The 21,093-nt window shown below is 37.1% G+C and overlaps 1 protein-coding gene across 1 annotated transcript in view; it reads left to right on the plus strand.

The window, feature by feature from the left end:
- The first annotated feature begins 232 nt into the window (after positions 1 to 232).
- The window catches only part of SYK (spleen associated tyrosine kinase), a 31,433-nt gene continuing 10,572 nt past the window's right edge, over positions 233 to 21,093 (plus strand). The window contains exons 1-7 of the mRNA XM_063180272.1: positions 233 to 318; positions 1,310 to 1,763; positions 3,208 to 3,368; positions 12,346 to 12,484; positions 13,918 to 13,999; positions 15,052 to 15,098; positions 19,414 to 19,482. Of these exons, the coding sequence (XP_063036342.1) occupies positions 275 to 318; positions 1,310 to 1,763; positions 3,208 to 3,368; positions 12,346 to 12,484; positions 13,918 to 13,999; positions 15,052 to 15,098; positions 19,414 to 19,482 (996 nt within the window). The 5' untranslated portion in view covers positions 233 to 274. The remainder of the gene's footprint in view (positions 319 to 1,309; positions 1,764 to 3,207; positions 3,369 to 12,345; positions 12,485 to 13,917; positions 14,000 to 15,051; positions 15,099 to 19,413; positions 19,483 to 21,093) is intronic.

Below are 21,093 nucleotides of genomic sequence, written 5' to 3' on the forward strand. Positions count from 1 at the left end.
ATGGTCATTTTGCATACAGAATAAATGTTTGATGGTGACTGACTAAGGACTGCCTTCTGTGTCTTCAGTTATAACTTTTCTTTGTTGCAATTAGCGACCGAAAGTTATGCTACTAGATTGGTATGGGAACTTAACACCAGTAACTTTGGTTGCAGATCACAAGAGTTATAAATAATATGTTGCCTAAAGCTCTGTTTTATAGGTGCAATATCTTTGCAACTTTGAGATCTCCCTTATTTGGGATGGTGGGAGAAGACCGGAAGATCTGCACAGCATGTGGTTTGACATGACTGTGCCCTGTCTAGTTTTCTACACTGTGTGAGCCTTGTTGTTTTGACTTTGTGTTTCTCTACCTCTTTCCTTTCCCACATCAACCCTTTACGTATTCACAGCATAACACAGGTATTTCTCTACTGTTTTTTGATATGAGAACAAGGGACAGCAAGTCAGCACTGATGGATCAAATATGAATTAAGCAGTAGGCACAAACAGCTCTGCCTGCTTCAGGACTGGCAGGGAAGTTGTCAGTCTGAAGTGCTGTGTGCTAAAATGCCCTACATTAAGACTCCCATTCCTCAGTTACACCTTTGCATTATGGACCCTCCCTTTTTACATACTTATCCATAAAGTCTTCTGCACTTTTCTTCATGTAACTCAGTTGCACACTGTTTCCTACAGCCTGAACTGTTTTATGCTGATTCCACAGATTGCTGCATGACTTCCCTGAAATGATGCTTCATTTTATTGTGAAGGGCTCATATTTTAACTCCTATGTGCTTCACAACTATAGAAGGAGAAACTGAACTTCTGATCACTTTGTCCACTTCTAGCCAAGGTGCTGGGAAACAGGAAAAGAGATCTGATGGGATTTAGACAAACAACTTCTAACAAGATAAAAAAAATGAGATCTTCACTTTAAAATATTTTTTTTAATTGTCAACATATGTATCACCAATAAATGTTTTAATAAAATTACCTCAAGCTATGCCCCCTGGACATTTTCAGGTAGGACATTGGGTGAATTTTTTTCACAGAAGGCGTTATTAAACAGCGGAATCCTGTGCTGAGGGAGGTGATGGAGTAACTGTCCCTGGAGGTGTTCAAAAAACAAGTGGACAGAGCATTCATACTTGCCATGGTCTTGCTGACAAGGTGGTGATTGGTTCAAGTTTGGACTCAATGATTTTAGAGGTCTATGCCAACTTAAATCATTCTGTGATTCTGCAAACATACTACAGGTGAACTGCCATCTTATTGGTTTATCCTGTTTTTCCTACTGACATTCATATCTCTGTCTTTGTATTTTCAGATACAGTATTCTCGGTTTGTTACTTGGAAAAGAAAAAACCATGGCTTCCAACACATCAAACCCTGCTAACCATTTGCCATACTTCTTTGGTAATATCACACGTGAAGAAGCTGAGGAGTATCTGATGCAGGGAGGGGCAAATGATGGACTATACTTGCTCCGCCAAAGCCGGAATTACCTGGGGGGCTTTGCCCTATCCTTGGCCCATGGAAGGAAGGTTCACCACTATACAATTGAGAGGGAGCTGAGTGGCTCCTATGCTATTGCAGGAGGCAAGTCGCATGCCAGTCCTGCTGAACTCATTAACTATCATTCAGGGGAAGCGGATGGCCTTATCTGTCTACTGAGAAAACCTTTCAACCGGCCTCCAGGCGTTGAACCCAAAACAGGACCCTTTGAAGATTTGAAAGAGAACCTCATCAGAGAGTATGTCAAGCAGACTTGGAATTTGCAGGTAAAACCAGACTGATCTTGCCCTAAGGTAATCTTTGAGCTAGGGGAAAAGAGATTGCAGTGTTTGTTTCCAGCTGTTGCTGCTGCTAGGTAGTATTTTTTCACAATGACATCACAGATGTTTGAGATTTAACAATGAGGGGTTTTTCTCCACAGTCCGTGCAGTAACTTGGTGATAAGTCTAGTTTTCCTGAAATTTAAGCCCTTAGAATTTCTACAATGTCCTGGTCTAGCATAATCTTATCTACCTCTACACTAATATATGCCATCAGATGTGGACCAAAAATTAATACCTGTAATAAACAATATACAGAAATGATTTGTCTCGTTGCTTTTAAATCTGATTTGTTATGGATTGATATGCAGGCAGGCATGGTGACATGATGACTTGTTTTATATCTTACTCTCTTAGTTGGCCTTGTTTCTGTGATGCTGATTTATGTCCAAAACAGAAATTATTCCTGAAAGAGAGCAGTTTCTACACTCCAGAGCACTGCATCTTCAGTGCTGCAGGGGTCAAGCAGGAATTTTCCATGTGGAGGACAGATGTTGGATTTTTTCCTGGGAATGACTATAAAGAAGCCATTCTTAACATGGAAACACTAGTGTAGGAGGCTGCAAAGAGAGTATTATTTCACCTTGCGATGTCATGAGTTACCTTTATGATTATAATTGCTTTATGAACTCATGAAGATACTCAAGGTTCCTAATCTCTTTTGCTGCTAGCAGGTAACCCTATGAATTCTGCTCTGTAAAATATATGGAGCAACCCACAACTGGGAATACCTGAAACTTACACAACATTTTCTATAACTGCTGAGGTTCACAATGTCTTTTCTGATGAGTCTGAGCTCAATCTAGAGGGAAGTTGATGAGCTCTGGTTAAACGTTGGTGAAACTAGTGGAGGTTGCCCTCAGATTCTGAGCCCAATTTAGAAGTGGTAGGTTGTAGACAAGGTTAGAAATGTCTAAGTTGATATTACTCTGAATAATTCATTCTAAAATGGGGACTGTTCTGTCTGGGAAAATTTGCATTGATGTCTTTGACATAGACATGCTGCAACAGTGCAAAGCACATTTGGTTTATTTTAGTACACTGCCATAGGATATGTAATTTGGAGGTATGTTTGAAAGCTCAGACTGACACAAACTTCATTTAGCCATGTCTCATTACCATAACAATATGACTTTGTTTTAAGCTTAAATACTAATATATCAGTGGTTTTATTTACTGGTTAATTTTTCTTCTTTTTCTCAGAGGTAGAGAAAGAACCCTAGTTTTGTGATATGTTAGTTTCTGTTTTAAAATCTTTATAGCAACCAGGCCTTCACACACAACAAATATGTGCAGATTTTGGATGTCCCAAAAGACTGAGAGTCTACCTGTGATCTTTTTATTGCAGAAGATAGTTTGACTGTTTCACCGTGTTTTTACTGTTCTCTAGGGGCAGGCTCTTGAACAAGCTATCATTAGTCAGAAGCCTCAGCTGGAGAAGCTGATTGCCACTACAGCCCATGAGAAGATGCCGTGGTTCCATGGGAGGATCTCTCGGGAGGAGTCAGAACGCCGTATCCTCATCGGGTCGAGAAACAATGGAAAATTTCTGTGAGTTTCTTTTCCTGTGGTATTGCTGTTCGCCTCCAGTGTTACTGTACAGCTCTTTTGAATAAATCTCAAATGAGACTGTGCCCTAAAGCATGGTTCATCCACAGTGAGGGCATCCAGTTCAGCGTCATTTACATGACATGATGCTTCCTGCCTTCAAGTCCCTCACTTAACTAAAGATGGAAAGCTATAACAAAAGCCTGGAACATCTGCAGGGGTGTCCACCAGGACCTGCTGGCACCTGTTGTGACCAGCCCAGGGCAACCCCTGGCCTTTGCAGCCCCACTGTCAAAGCCTGACCACCTGCAACCAATACACAGGATTGTTAAACTGGTACAATTAGAGACAAACTCCCTGTGTTGGCAGCTGTTGAGATCTGTATCTGTCATGTCTCCAAGGGACAGTGGTAGTGCTGTGTTTTGTAGTTAAGCAATAAAATGACCACTTCTACCTTGACACCACTATTTTGTGTCTGGTGTTTACCCTCTGCATTTATCGAGCCTGATGATCTTTTGTTTTCTGAGCACAAATGTGGCATTAGGATAGTGACTGACAGCCATCAGGGACTAGAGCCAGGGGTTTGTTTCGAGAATCCTCATTTGAAAAATACCAGTGTTTTAACAGAGCTGTCTTTTGTCACTCCCACCCCCACCCAGAAAGTATTTATTTAATGATAAAAAATTTGAAAAATTTGGCTTAAAAGTCAAGGCCATGTAAGGATCACTTGGAACTGTATAATTTTTGAGCGAAATTTTATCACCTACCTGTGTAGTTTTCTTTAGCACTCAGCCTTTGGCTTTTTTTAGAGGTAGTCCAAAATGAAACCCCACAACTGATTGCAAGAAGGATATGGTTCTTCTGTATCAATTCTTTCACTTTACTGTTTTTCTGTTATTGTGCCATACTAATTGCTAATGTGGGTGCAACCCTTGCATATTTCCGTGTTTCAGTCTCAGTAGACAGGAACCAGTAACTTCTTTAAATCTGATTCCCAGTAGAGTGAATTCCTATGAGGTCTTAAGCAAAAATGCTGTGACTGTAGTGACATCTCATTTCTTGAACTCTCCTTTCTTTCCTCAGTACTTGAGTTTTTTGTGTTTCATAGCCAGTCTCACCCAAGTAGCCATGCATGCCTGTTTTCAGCCTCATATTCCCTATTGGTGCGGACCACATCCGGAGGGGTGTTATCCAGTTGCTTTGGCTGCCATGTGTAACAAAACATTGTAATAAGCTTGTCACAGATTTTGTCATAATTGTAGTAAAAAAAAAACTGTTGAAAAGTTACAAAAATTTGTGGAGCCAGATGTATATCTTTCTGCTGCATAGGAGTTCAGAGGATTTGATGAACATAGCTGCTGTTACCAATTACCAGCCCAACATCACCACACAACCTCTCCTTTTCCTTGCCCTGTGATTTTTTTAGTTTCTTCTCCTACTTTTTAGACAGAATGTCCAGTAATTGAAAGAAAGAGCAATCCTTTCTTTTAATGACAATTTTGTACCTAAAAATATATTGCTTTTTTGCTTTCTGTTTTAACACCTTACCAAACCAACTTTGTATCAGCTGAGTCATGATGTTGATCATGTATTAAAACTGGCAGCTTTTCCAGTTTGCCTCAGGCACACATTGGTTCCTTTGTGGCCAAAGTGCTTCTCTTTGGGGAAAGGGCGGTGGAGGGGTGCACAGGGGAAGGAATCTAGTTTTTCTTCAGAGAAAAGAATCCACTAGCTAGCATTTATTAACAACAGGGATAGGTTTTGGAGTAAGGGAGTGAAATTTTCTAGTAGACTTGACATTTTCAGTCTCTATTATAAACACTAGTCTCTTTTTAATCTTCTATGAGCAGTCCTACTGCTTTGACTGGAAATATTTTCCCAGCATTTTCCTATGTTCCTTAAAGATGGCCAATGAGGCGTTTCTGATACTCTTTGCAGTGACATGTGCAATCAGTTGTGGGGGAGCATTCAGACCTTCTCCCATGGGACTGGATATTTCAATGGATCCATATTTATATAGTTTTGATGGAACTTGAGTGGCCACTTTCACACTGGGAGGAGAAGCCCATAGAGGAGAAAATGCTAATTTTAAGGCTCTGTTTAAACCATGGCAACTGCCATTGGAGCTTAAATAATATGAATTGCTAGCGTGTTGATCTTGGATATCTGTTATTAAGGACAAGACTGCTTACTTTTGCATCTGTAGGATGCTCTCTGATGTATTAACTGTTCTTGCACAGACTTCCTATCTGGCCATTTTAGAATGCAGTAGCCACTCAGCTGCCATTTGCTCCTATGGTCTCAGGGAAGACACAGGGAGAGAACTTAACCTATCCCATAGTTCAGTGGCCAGTGCAGCAAGAGAAATAATGTGTTGTTCATTTGTGTTGAAATCAGTTATTCTACATTGCTGAGCCATTCTAGCTCTCAGACCCACACACTTAGAGGATCATCACAAATAAAAGAACTGTCTTATTTAGAGAGGTTTATTGGTTTCAGCAGTGGGTTGCCTAACATGGGCTTGCTCAGCAGGTATTGAGAAATAAACCACTCATTTCTGGCTAACTGAAGCAGAAGCAGCAAAACTGTTGAGTGTGAGTGTGGTGCATTGTTTTATATTTCAGGCACAGACATCACAGTTTTACTTACCCAGCAGCAGTGCTTGCCAGAATATTCTGTACATATGTGGATTGAAGGCTTTGAAGTTGTGACTGTGAGTTAGTGTTTTTCTAACACTGGTCAAGATAATTAAGCCCAGTAGCTGACTGAAAAGTAAAACTTTCAGACATGTAAGTCTAAGAGATGTTTGCTTGTTGAAGTAGGAATTGGAACATGGGAACAAAGAGAGGAGCTAAATGATTGAAGAGATTAGGTAAACTGAGGTTATTTAACAAGTCCACGAGTGTATACTTGTATGTGACGAAAATCAAATTGTTTATTATGGAGAAAATAATAAATCTTAGAAGGATATAATATTTTTATATTATATAAAAATAAATATTTTTAACAAGGCTCTCCAAAACTTCATTACACCAGAAATTTGCTATCCATCTGACATACCTATCTTAAAGCAAAATCCAATACAGCAGTCTGTGTAATGATACAACTAACATGTAGATTTCTTTAGCATTGCTAAGATTAGCAATGCTAAAGAAATACAAGATTATCAAATCTTTAATTATTTTTAATGGTTTAAATATGTAAATAGTAGAAAAAATTCCTGATTGCAGTTCAAAATATCAGGAGTAGCACCATAAAAATAACACTACAATGCATGCAAGGAAAAATTCTGAGCTAAATGTGGATGTTTTACCAGGAAGTTTTCAAAGATCTATTAAAAGTTTTTTTCATGGCTTAAAAGTCAATAAAGTTTGTATGTGGATGCTAGAGAGTTTGTTTTCAGAACCAAACACAGAAACCATGACATGAAATGGGAAGTATTTTCTACCTCTTCTGTGAAGAATGTTTATGTAAGATTGCCACTCTAGGCACAAACTTTGGGGGGGAAAAAAATAGCAGTGGAACCGAAGTAAAATATTTCTAAAATTATCTGAAAAGAAACTGAAAATAGAGAACTTTATGTCTGAAGCCCCACTTTACACTAACACTTTTACATTCTATATTGGGTGAATGTTCTTGACCAAACTTCTGGGGTTTATTGCATTTTGTCTGGTAGGGAACTTTGATAATAGATTAAACTGTTAATATTGGTAATACTTTTTTTAATATTGCAAGATTATTTTATTAATAATGCATCATTAAATATTTATAATATTGTTGATATCTGAGTTCATGCATGCATATGTGGAAGAGTTGAAAAATAAATTATAACTTCACTGAAAGCAAACAGCAGAAGAGTTAGTTTCCTCTGTAGTTTCACATAAGAAACGCCTCTGGTGTGTGGCAAGGGTTGGCATATCTTGCCATCAGTGTTGACCACTTAAGTTATACAAGCATTTGATCTTGCATATGCATTCAAAACCAGGAGTTACGGAGTTGGAGGAGAATAAAGAATATTCAGAAATACTGGTAAACTTAAAAATTCAGTATTAGGGAAATTGTGAGTGAAGGCATTGCAAATTAGCAGTTAAGTCTATATAAACTTTTTACATGTGTACCTGTGTTCATGGCTGTATGTAGTCCACATAAAATATGAACAGTTGTGTAAAAGGAAAGTAGAAAACTATTTTGGTGTCATATGAGTATCTTCAGGAAGTAATGAGAATATTAAAGAGGACAAAACTGGTTTAGACTATTATAATGAGCCACAGTAATATGCCACATCATGGCATTCCATGACAACTAGAAACTAAACTGTCTCTTACATGTCACAATACTTAGTACTAGTAACAACATTTCAAAATAATAAGCTTTGAAGTGCAGTTGTCTGTAAGAGTTTTATTGTCTTTTGTCTGACCAAAGATTTTTGTTTCTGGGATATGTAGCAGTATATATTTACACTAATATTGCTGCCTTCTTCTAGGAGTTTGCTGCTACCAGACTGCATACGGAGCTAAGTCATTTTTTGACCATATAGAGCATTCTTAAGATAATTCTATTAGTGTTAACTTTCTATCCATAAAAGGGTCTGGATATTGTTGGCATCATAGAAGATGAAAACAATCCTATTAAATGTGACCCTCATTCAGGGATATTAATTAATGATTAAATTCCTCTTGAAAGTGCCAAGGAGTTGCTAGGCTTAAACAAGCTATAAAAGACCGTAAAAGCTTTTCAAGATAAATGATAATACACAGACATTGAACTGTGTTTCTGGAGGTGCTGTCGTCCTCTCCACAGCAGCCTGGATGATGCCCATGACTCTTTGGGAGAGCTCTTTACTGATCTTCAGTTAGGTACATGTTGGGTGCCACTTGCAGACCACTACGGCAGAGCTGTGGCCTCTCAAGACAGGTTCTGCACTGGGTGCTTCAGCCGCAGAGTGGGTCTGAGGTGTGAAGAAAAGCTGTGACCTAACTGAGACAGCTGTACCAAGATCTCCTATTTCAGATGCAGTTTTACTGCAGAGCTGTTTGTTAGGGGTTTGGTGAAGCATGGTGTATTTTCGTGCCATGGTGAAGTCGACTAAATCAACTAATTTGATGCAATCCTTCTCACAAAATTATTTTATAACTGTGCAGCAGACTCACCAGGAAATGAATTTTTAGGATCTATTGTAGATAGCAATAGTGTGAAGCTGAGATATCTCCTAAACTCTGTAGTGTTCTGACATTTCTGAAACAGCTTTGAATGTGTTAGTGAACAGGGGAGAAGAAATGATGCAAATGAAGACAGCAGTTAATCCACTTTGCCCTTTATATAATTCTTTTACAGATGGTGCCAAGTTCATTACTTATTACTCGCAAACTTGGAACATATGCAATGTGCAGCAGATCTTTGAAGTGATAATGAGTAGCCATGTTGTTAATAGCGTTACCAGAGAGATGGCCATGGAGAGAGAGGGCAAGACAAACAGAGAATGGCTGGAGCTCCATCAGCAGTGGGGAATGTCAATGTCTCTGGCATCAACAAAGCTGTAATTGCTGAGAAGGCAAAGCAATGCCAAGAATAAAATTTAGTATGCCTTTGGATCCAGGAGCAAGAATAATTTCACACCATTCCTAAAGCAAGCATTTTGCTTGTTTATTTTCTTCATAATTCTCCACTGCAGAATGCTGTGAATTCTGTTTTTTCTACACAGTCAATGAGGCATATTGTGATAGCAATTTATTTCTTTGACCCTCAAGGATATTTTTCTTTAGAAAGAGGGGGATCATTTGGGCTTTCAGATGGAAACAGAAAAAATTGGGACATTGTTCTTTTTGCTTCCAAATGAAAATACCAAAGGAAGGAATGAATAGCTATTTACACTGAATCTAATAACACTCCAGATTGTTATTGGTTGCTGTCTAGGTTACACTCCCAAAATCACAAAAAATACTCAAACACACATTGCATGAAATATAAAATCAATACCTAAATATTCTCTGCATTGCATCAGGTAACAATTTTAATTTCTACATTCCTTATTCTGCTGTTTTAAAAATATATGTCACAAAAAAATCTAGATACCTTGGGCACTTCTCTAATATACCTATGTAGCTATGTACTCAAATCTGTTCTCAGTGAAGTTGTTCATAGTTCTGATGAATTCAGTGAATGAAACAACAGTGTTGTTTGTTTGCAGGTGTTTATTATCTTTATGTTTTTCTTCTGGACATTTGCAATTCTCTGCAATAGCATGAAATGGAAGACAAGGTGATACCTGACTGTTGGCTTCCTTCCTTGCCAAAATTTTGCAATGAAGGCCTTTTTATTTAGCAGTTTCTATTGAAGAACAGTTAATATTGTGCTTCATTTCAGAGCCCTTTAAAGCAGAGAGTGCATTTGGAATTTTGATTTTTTTTTTCTTAACATTCCAGAATTTGTTACTTTCCATACAAGGAAAGTTCCATATGTGAGGAGAGCTCCCAGATCTGATGTGAAGGCCCTGGGTAATGCAGGCAGTACCATCAAGATGTGAAAATTTTCTGTCCGTTCAAAGAGGTTTCAGGTTACAACCTTTAAGTTTGAATAGCATTTGCCTTTTATTCTATTTTTTACAGCAGCTGTTGACATAGAATGGAATACTGTTACCCAGCTGCAGTTCTGGAGGCTTAGCCTAACCTAGACAGCTATTATCACAGTCTGCAAACCAAAGTGAAATTGTGAAACGTGGCTTGGGGCAATCCATGCCACGCAGTAAGGGTTCAGTTTGCCAAAACTAAGACTTAAGCTGTCAATTCAATGCACTTGATACTTCTGCCTTTCAGTCATATTTAGAAAAAGGGTAGTATCTTCTGGTTTTGTGTTTTGTGGGGATCCAGGTTGTGTACCTCCTGATTTTATCTTTTGTAGGGATCTATGTTATGCTGGAGTTGACTGACTGCAGTTTAAAACCCACCTGCTCCATAACCCTTAGAGAGAAAGGGTCCCATGGACCCTGACTGATCATGTGTTAGAATGGAGGTGTTTTCAGGATGTGCAGTGATAGAGCTGTCTGACAGAAGTTGTCATGGCTGTAAGCTGCAGATGGCTCCAGAGTTGTGTGGCTGTTTGGTTAGGGGAAGGAAAACCTCTGAAATGCAGTTACAGCCCTATAAACCTGAACTCCAGCTAAATCCTACACTGAAGAGGGATAGAGCTTTTTGGGTCTGTGCCATAGTCTTCAGAAAGCAGGGCTCTCCCCTCCCGTTCGTGCCTGTGCTCTCAAGAAATGTTTGCAGTGCCTCTCCTGAGAGTAACAAGTCTTGGAAATGAGAACCAGTTTCAGTAGAACTGAATTTTATTGGAGCCTCCATTTCTTCCTGTGAAACATGAAGGATATTTGTTACTGAGAAACAATCCATTGAATTTTTATAATCTTATTTGTGCTGTTCTCAACAGAAGCCTGATTACAATGAAATGCCGTTTGTTTGTGTTTTAGAAACAATGCCCTCTATTCTGAAAATATTTTTCTCAGCTTTATTTGCTTTGAGCAGGTCAGAGGAAGACTAAGTAAAAGCCACTCTTCATTGTAGCAGAGCCTGTTGCTCTTCACTGGTCAGTCAGCACAGGAAATCAGCATGCTGAGAAAACACCTATATGCCATGAAGAAACCACAATGTGTTTCAATTTGCTTTAGAGACTTACACAACCTACTTTGGTGTCAGGAAAAAAAACCTGACCCTGCTTCCCTTTTCTTTTAGCCAGTGTCCTGTTCACATCTTAGGCAACAAGAATCATTTTATTTGAAGGGAAAAGGTACATAAGTAATTCAGGCAAAATACACTCTTACTTCAACCTTGAGAGAGTCAGCTGACAAGAATACTTTAATACTTGACTCTGCAATCTCCTGAGATATAACAGCAAATACCAGTGTTGCACCAGCAAAAGTTCTTAAAACCTTAGTGAGAATTTACTGCTATAATTCTTTTCAAGGCTGCTCAAAAATTCAAGGGAGAGAAAGTAGATTTCTGTGCACACCAGAACAAGAAATGTTGTAGTGCTCCAGAATCTAAGCTTTTCATTTAAAAAAGAAAAAATCCAGTCAATTTTATTATTACTCTATTGCTGTCACACTGTCAGCTGTCAGTCAGCATGGGAGCCTGACTGAAAGAAGAAGCCTGCTTTCCAAACTCAGAAATGTTGCACCAACTATATTGGAGGTAGTAACAAACTCCCATCTTTTCTGCGTCCAGTAGTCAGAATATACTGGTCTCAGTGTCAGCTAGCCCTGAGTACACATATAACAACTCTGTCATGCTTTATGGGCATCTCGGAGGGCACTCATAGGTCTCCTGGAAGATCATCCTACCTTTGAATTTTAGACAAAGTTTTTATATTACATTTAGCAGTCTCTCCGTGGTGAAGTTTAGATGAGATATGTACACTTCAATATCATGTTAAGTTTCATAGGAATTTTATGTAAAATCTGCAACAAAACATTAATGTCTTTCCTGAAATTATAAGGATTAATGATTACAGAAATACATTATTTTCTTTAAATTCCCAGCCACACAGCAAGCTATTTCAAACATAAAAAAATTGCCATTTCACATTATGTTCTTTTAATATTTTATCTTCTGTTCTTACTGTCATCTCTTTATTTCGAAATAAAAGATAAAAGAGAGGCAAGCCAGTACTGCAGAACCTTTAAAAGGCATATTTGCCCCAAGAGTGCTTTATGTAGTGTACAGTGTTCTGTAGCTGCCCTAAAGTGCCTTACATAATTGATTTTTTGTTTTCATCTGTTGCCTTTTTGGAAGAAAAAAAAGAGAAACTTTAGTCAATTAACCTGAAAGTTAATTACACTAAGAAATAAATGAAAGGCTTAACAAAATGTTTTCAGAAGTTGCAGTGCTCATTTTGTTTTGGTTTTAATTCAAAATCTTTAAGGAAAGGGTAAATAAAAACAATGTTCATTCCTGGTAAATCCTGAAAGTCTTTCTTATTTCTACAGTATCCGAGAAAGGGATAGCAATGGTTCCTATGCCCTGTGCCTACTGAATGACAGAAAAGTACTGCACTATCGTATTGACAGAGATAAGACAGGAAAACTCTCCATACCAGATGGAAAAAGATTTGACACCTTGTGGCAGGTCTGTTAAATTTATGTCACGTGGATATCTGTCATCACATTTCTATACAACTGACCAGCTGACCAACGTTGTTTTAGTTTGCCCTGTGACAATAGTTTTTGGCTAAAACCAACACGTTTTGGCAGGTTTATTTGTGATATGTTTCCAACATTGTGTGGTTTCTGTATATGAAGAAAATATATGTTGATGTAGAAAGCTATGTGAGTGTAGAGAGTTCAATAATTTTTAAATATGATGTTGCAGCCTGGATGAGTTCAAAACTGTGATTTTTATTAGTTATTATATTATTAGCTGAACATTCTCTAGAATGAAAATCTGTTCACATTTGCAAGTAACCATTTTCAATAATGGATATGCTTGGTTTAGTCTTTTGCTAATGTAATTTATGACAGCAGCAACAGAATTCTAGCAAGCAAAAAGAGGATAGTTTAAGGTGTTGCGCACATAATGCAGTCTTTAGCTTTGAAATTCTCTACCTTCAAGTCTGCTAAAGCGTGGCTTGCTGAGGCTTACCACCCAAATATGTCTGGATCTTGGTAAAGAATAAACAATGAAGACAGCCACAGCTGACTATGCCATAGTTGATACTAAAACTGAATACTGGTGAAATTACTGTGTAAATTGAAAACACTAAGGGAATTGAAATCCCTGCAGAAATCTCTTATGTCCTCCTGCTTAAAAGTCTATTAAAATGAGTTAAGTGAGTCACAGATCTAAAATATGAGTCTTTGCTTGCATATATTAATTCTTAGGGGTTTTGCATTTCTTTCCTGATCTTACTAGAAATTTAAAAGCAGCTCTGCTATCTTACAGTTTTTGTGAACTGTGAACATGCCTGCAACTCTTACACTCACAGACCTTCTCCTTTATACCCAAATGGAAGATATCAGTAACAAACCTGTAAAACATGATGTGGGGAGGACAATCCAGGAGCACAAATGGTCACAACTACTGGTGCTACATTTATTAACTGCTCACATCCCATTGAAATTCTGAGGTCCAGAGAAGGCATTGCATATTAGGGCAATTCTTGCATTGTAATTATCCCCAAAAATTAAAAAGAAAAAAAAAAGAAAAAAAGAAAAGAAGGAGAATGGGAACTCAGAGACATAAAAATAAGTTATTTGCTCAGAGATACAATGCTGTTTGATAGCAGAACTGGGGGAAGTACTGACCCATCACATTGTACATTTATTCACAAGGTTACTTCAGAAACATGCACCCCTGCTAGATAGAAATAAAGCAAATAACATGTGCAGTAAAGAATTGTGGTATTTCAAGGTCATTTATTGTAATATAGATCAGCTATTGTACATATGCACACATTTCTAAAGAGACAGTATATTTAATTAATATATTTAATACCACCTTCATATTTTCTTAACTTCTTCTCTCATTATTTCTTTTTTTTCCCTCCCCTCTCATTCTGCTAGTTAGTTGAGCATTACTCATACAAACCAGATGGATTATTAAGGGTTCTTACCATTCCTTGTCCACAACATGGCTCCGAAAATGGTGAGTTATTCCTGTTATTTTTATATGTGTTAAAAGAAATAATTATGATAAATGTGTGTGAATTTTTTCCACTTCCCATATAGGTGGGTGCAGATTTTCCACGTTTTCGAATGGGGTGATATCTGCCAGACTGTGCATGATGGAGGTGGTATCCTGTAGCTTAGGGCTACCAAGTGAAATTACTGCTGGGTCTAAATTATTGTTAGATCAGAAATGTGCTTTGCTGCTCAAAGTGGTAGTGTGTGTTACTTGGACCACAAACATGAACAAAGTGCTCTTCCCAGCACTGCTCCAGTCACAGCAGCAGTGCTGCTGCAGGAATTCATCATGGGTGCAATGAGTCGTGTGCCCAGCAGGTGAGTTCCTGTGCTGGGGGGAGCAGGGCAGAGCAAGGCACTGGCTGCACCCAACCCTGAAAGTGGGGTCAGAGAGCCATTCCTTGATAACTTGTGGGAAAGAAGGAGAAGAGGTGGGGGAAAGTGTCAGTGTTGGGTAGAGTGTTGGTTTTTATCCTGTTTCTTCTTTAATGTCATATCACACTGAAGAGATGTTGTCCTCCCTCTTTCCCTGACTGAAAAGGGAAAAGAGATGGATCTGACTGATCTATGTCCAGCTTGTGCTCTTCCAGAACTGGTATTCTCTCTGTAAGGTCACCTTCTGTCATTCTAACTGGATGCCAGTGCCATGGTGAGAGGATATAGAATAATAAAATATAATCATAGAACCATTTAGGTTAGAAAAGACACTAAGATCATCAAGTCCAACCCTGAAGTTTTTACATTTTCCATTCATTTGAATGACTACATGCTTTTTTCCCACCATTATTTTCATTCTCGTTTGAATCATTTAGGCTCTCCACTTACTTCTGTCTCTGTGGCCAAAAGTAGCAGAGTCTGCTGCATATAAGAGACAAAAGCAAAAAGAAGATGGTCCAAGAGAAACACTGTAATGGGATCTAAAAACTTCACAGTTGGTCCCCTCTGTAAAATTCTGTGTTCTTACACAAATTTTTCACCTTGTTCAGTATCATTTTACATTTGATTCTTTTGCAGATAATCTTGGTTTTAATACTCATTCTTCTTCTGGAACACTTCCTAAGGTAAATGAACATGGTAGTATAGCAATAGCATTGATTTGAGGAGGATTACTGTCACATACTGTTCTGGGAATCCTAATTCTTGGGTATTATTTCATCTGTGAGTTTATTTTTCTTGAGTTATAAACAGTGATTTGAAAAGAAACTTAACATTCTATCATGGTATTTATTGCTTTCATCAGTGTTTTGAATGCACTAATCATAATTTAATTTTTTGTGAACCTCTTTTACACATATCATGTATGTGATAAAACAGTATTTTACATAGGCAAGGTGCCTCATTGATAGTCATATTCTATAATGTTGTATCAGCAACACTAGGAGGAGAGATACGACATTGCTTAAACTGTTCACTTTGAGAATCTGCTGACTGAAGCAGAAATGGAAGTTCAATTTATTTTCATATTTGGTCTGTGCAGTTAACATCAGACTTTGCACAAGGGTTTCGTTTCTTATGTACTGCTTTAGGGGTGATTATTTCATCCACTCCATGAAGAGTGAGCAAGTCCCCCTGTTACTATAATTACCTGAATTCTCAAAGTCCATTGAATACAGAAGCCATCTGAGGTGTGATACATCCACAGAATCACGTAATACTGTCTTGTTCAAGGTAGTTGATTTCATCTGAAATAGGGAGTGAATTTTAGTCATTTCCCTGCATATCTTAATCATTTAGATCATTATCTTGATGCAGTCCCATATTACAGAAAATAAATTTATTCAAATAAGCGATTACTTCCATTTCAATACAATTGACTCCTAGCAGGCCTGTGAACTACCACTCTCATACCTTCACTTCTGAACATCAGGTACCTTTATAAAGAATTTGAAATTAAGTAACCAAAATCAGTCCCTTTTTAATTAGAAATATTTTAAAATTTATTACTTCTTTATTCTTAATAATATTTTTAATTAGAAAAAGTAAATATAAAAATACTGCCTTGAGGTTTGTATCTGTGCCATTTACAAGGATGTCCATGAAGTTTAAGCCCACAAGACCCACATGTGTATCATCTGGTATACATGCAGTTGTAGAGATAGGGCAAGCATATTTAGTGTGGTAGTACTGTGTATGTTTCATAATATACACAGAAAAATTCACAATATAAGTGTAAATTTAACTGCTACTGCTTAAGGCTTGTCATGATAACTAAAAAGAAAATAACCAAAGCTAAGTGAAAGTGCCTATTTTGCAAAGAGTGTACTAAAATATTGTTTTAATTCTCAATATATTTGATATTTTGAATTTCTTAAAATTGAAATCTGTGTTTTGTGTTTTCTTTGGGACTTTTTAAAAATGAGCCTGCTAAATTACTTGCTTGTACTATAAACATAGAAAATGGAAAATTTTAAATAACTAATACTGCTTATGGAGCTTAAAAATTTCACTTAATATTTCCAGGTTCCCACACATTAATACTTGTGTGTAAAAGCAGTGACTCATGAAGACTTTTAATATGCCTGAAATACAATTATTCAGATTACACAAAACCAAAAATTACGCCAGCTTGAAGAGAAGGTATACTGTCACCAACATGCAAACAGAATCTTATATGAAAGATGTGCAATCTATCTTCATATTATTTACACCATGATAGTTAACATTTAGGAGTTTCTGACAATTCTGGTATACTGCATTGGGTTTTTTATCTATGAAAATCATTGCCAAAATATGTAAATTGGAATAGTGAATTTTTGAATTGGGTATCAAAATAGTTGTGATGAATTAGGGAAATGTCCTGTAAAAAATAAAAAGGGTGAGGCTCAGAAGAAAGTAGTACAAGATACTGCACTTTTAATAGTCAGATATAAATCACAGAAGAGCGGGCAGACACAGCTTTTCAGAGGATCCTATGCCTGTGATGAATCAGGATGGGAACAAGAATGAGCAGCCACCGTGCTGGTAGAGGAAGGGGAAACATCAGTGTGTTTCCAGCTTGTTCGACTCTGGCAAGGTCTCAGCTGAGACACTTTCACCTGTTTTTGGCACTGCATGGAAGAATGTTTTCCAGGAGGAGATAATCCAGAGCAAGACAACAGGGATGATCATGACTTGTGAGAAAGGATTGATTATAATAAAGAAGTAAAGTAGAGAAAGTAGAGGAACAAATCATAATGGCCAGTTCTAAGCAACAGTCTAATACTGATGCTCCCAGGATGCAGACCAATTTTTCAATATCTTTTTCATTTATATATAAATATTTTTCATAGATATATATTTAGCTTTATATTTATAATTATAATTATAATTATATATAATATAATTATAATTATATTTATTGCAGCCTAAAATAAGTGATGCTGTTCCAAAGTCTTAGTGGAGTAGAATGCCCAAATGTGAAGTTGAATTTAAGAAGCTGCATGAAATGTAGAAACAACTGCTGGATGATATGCAAATTGTCCAATTATTATCTGTATACTGTTGGTTATAAGAGCTTGGACTAAAATTTACACCAGGGACATGAATCTACATCAGATTTGTCTAATATTTGCTATTGTTCTGTGGGCAAATTTGGAGTAACAAAATGCTTAAATTTAATGTAACATGGACATCTCCTTCTTAGTCATACTAACATGCTTCCTCTGCAAAAGAAAGAACTTTATGCTAAATTTCTGTATTGAAGGTAATTTTCCATGCAGAATATGGGGAGTTGCTTGTTCTTGCTTCTCCCAGAACATGCATGGACTGAGATGTTTCTTGCCTTTCAAATGAGGCTCCATGGCTAGATTTAAGGTGATTTTGACCCTTTACATTTTGTAAATTACTTTTTTCTCCTTGCAATCAATTTCATCTCAATATATATTTAAACCAGCAGAGGAGCTTTTGAGATTAGTCTTTATTTTAGTTCTCAAGCTGATGACATTATAGTGAAACTGCCAAATTCTGGCCATTTCCCAAATTCTCCTCTTAACCTTTCTCAGTATTTTGTTTAGTCATAGTCTTTTAGGTGGTAATAATAGACCTAAACTTTATGAGTAGAGCCTAACTTACTAGTTGCTGTGCTTGATGAGGTACTCATCTCGACATACATTTGTAGGTCTAATACAAATATCTGAGTTAAGCAGTATTATCCTAACTACAGGTGGTTGCTTTCCCAAGTGCTAGGAGATACTCTCGTTGAAAAAGTATAATGAGAACCATGCTCAGCTTGTGCAACAGAGCACTTGACCTCTTAGAGAATTTATCTACTTTCAAACTGCAACTAAGTAGTACTTCAGGTTTCATTTATTCCCAATATGGAAAGAAAATTTCATGAAGTAAAAGAAAAGAGCTGACTCAGTAACCTTTTTCAATATGCAGTATACTGAATTTTTATGTATCACAGCTATGAAGAATGTCTAGCATGAAAAAGGTTTCTGTTCTTCCAGTAGCATCTCAGGGACTACATGGCTGTCCTTGGTGTCTTGAAACAAAAGACACCTTTCTAATGTGAAATCAGAAATTTTATTTTAAAAGAAAACTAGGGAATATACCAACCCTAGCAATTGAAAAAGTTGCCTTTTCAGAAAATAAGTCCAAATGGGCTATTAAAACGTTCTGAATATCTAAGTTCAAAGGCTGTTTAAAGTGACTGAGAATGTGGTTCAGATTGTTGTTTTAGCTTCAGCATCAGACTAAATGTTTGAACGGTATGTGCTCCATCTCAGTTTTTAATAGTCATGTATGATCTTTAAGTGACCCCTAAAAATGCTAATTTGTCACATTTAATTAATTTAATGTGTTTTTGTAAAACATATTTGCATATCTTTTAAAGGTATCTTTACACAGAACATAAGTATGTGTCTATAATGTAAAGCCTGTTTCTTTTTGTTTGAAATTAATATTACCTACCATGCTTTCTGCTTCAATAACCACAGTGTTTGTTGTTTGACCAAGGTGTGTTTCAAATTTTTCTTGATACATTAGGTACATTACAATTAGGAAGTATTTCCAGACACGAAAGTTGTCAACTCGTCTCTAAATATGTTCGGGGGCTGGGGAAGGGGGACTAAAGTTCAGTGACAGAGGCAGGAGAGACATACAGTGTACTCTGTAAATAAAGATCTGGACAAAGGGCAGGGCATTTGAATTTAAAAACTGCCTTAAGGTACGTCCACAGGTTCAGGATGGTTTGACGGTAATATAGATGAAATAAAATTTAATACTAAGATTTCCTGTACTGCATTTTTCTGATGCATCATATGTGTGTACTTGAAGGCAGAAGCAACAGAAAATTTGGGAGTGTTTTATTCTTTTAGAGTGTTTTTTGTTTTGTGAAATATCTTTAGCTATTTTCATGACACATTTACTGTTCCTCTTTGACATTGTGGTTTCTAGAGTTGGTCAGGAGGTGGATTTATCTCAAGACTCAAATCGTACACCATCCCAAAGCCTGGCAGCAAAAAGGTGCCTCATATACTTTTTTTAGGTTTTTGACTGAGTTAAAAATACTTAAATTACTAATTTCACTCTCTTCTCCCCCTCTTTTCGCTTGCTGTCTTGACTACTAACAATTAGATTGTTAAGATATTGTAAGCTTTCTCTATCTATCTTAATCATATGCATAATTATGAGCTCGATGTTATAACTGAAGCAATGGGTTTGAAGGGGTTTTAAAAATAGAGGGACTCTTTTTTATTTTTATTTGTGGCATACCAAAATAATGCAGATCTCAATATTTCTGCGAATGAAATGTGATAAAATATTTTTCAAAACCACTCAGTTACAACAAAATTATATTTCTACTTTCATTTGTAATCAGAAAATTGTCTTGCTTACACAATTATGTTATTACTGAACACATTTAGTGAACAATAAAAACAACAACATATACATACTTACATAACCTATGTGCACAGAGCTTCTTATGCATTCACTTACATTTAGGCAAGCATAAGATGCCACAGGACCAAGCAGAATGGGAAAATTGGCCGGATGCCAGGGAGCCAAGGGGAGCCCTGCCCTGTCCTAGTGAAAATGCTTTTGCATGGCCTGAAAATGGTGCTGTCCAGTAATTGATGTAGTTCTGAAGCATGTAGCTGTGAGTTTGTTTGCATGCTGAGAATAATATGTATGCCCCTGTTTGGTCCAGGAGTCTGTATGTTTATTGATTTATTTCCACTTGCTCTTCAACAAAAATGAGCAGGCCTGAAAAGCCCTAGAGGTATGCTACTGTTCAGAGTGAAAAGCTATGTTTTATATATACTATATTTGATAATCCTGATAAATAACAAATATTGTTTTCTTACAGCTTCAGTTCACTTTTATGCTGAAGTGCCAACAGCTGTTGTCAGCTATGTATCCCTACAGGACCCATACCTCTTTTTCAATGTGTGTTTGTTATATACGAATACAGACACAGTCTTACGATCTGCTCTCAGCCATCTGAAATACAATGCCAAACTGTCACACATTTTGGGTTGATTCAGAAAAATGGGTGTCGGGTCTGAACTCTGTAGACGTATTTTTGGTCACACTGCTGTCTGTTAACCTGGTAAAACCTGTGTCTTGCTCTGGTCACTTTCTGCTGTCAAATACCTATTTCCTGACTTCTGGAAAACATACACAGAGTAGAGACTGAAGCATATTGGCAGAGTAAAACCATTCAGGAAAATAATTTCAGAAACCCGATTTGATTGCCATTTACGTGTACTTCACCTGGAATACTCAGACCCACATCATACTGCCCGATTTTAGACTCTAGACAAAAGTTGTGCTTTGAACTGTTCAAAGATTTTAACTATTCATTAACCCCAATAAGCACAGTTTACTTTAGACCTGGTTAATTACACAATTACTTCTACTACGTCAAAAGCTTTCACACAGTAAACCAGAAAAAAAACATATTTATTTTATTTTTTATGTTATATTTATTCACTTCTGGAAATTTTTTTTCAATTTTACAAATGCACTATTTGTATTACATTTTCAGATCCAGTTGAAAATTTTTCAGTCTGTTTTACTCGTGTAAAGTCGGCAATTTGGACAATTTAAGTGAAATCCTGCCACCTAGTGGCA

The sequence above is a fragment of the Melospiza melodia genome, chromosome Z (genome assembly GCF_035770615.1).
Source record: "Melospiza melodia melodia isolate bMelMel2 chromosome Z, bMelMel2.pri, whole genome shotgun sequence".
In the NCBI taxonomy this organism is placed as follows: domain Eukaryota; kingdom Metazoa; phylum Chordata; class Aves; order Passeriformes; family Passerellidae; genus Melospiza; species Melospiza melodia.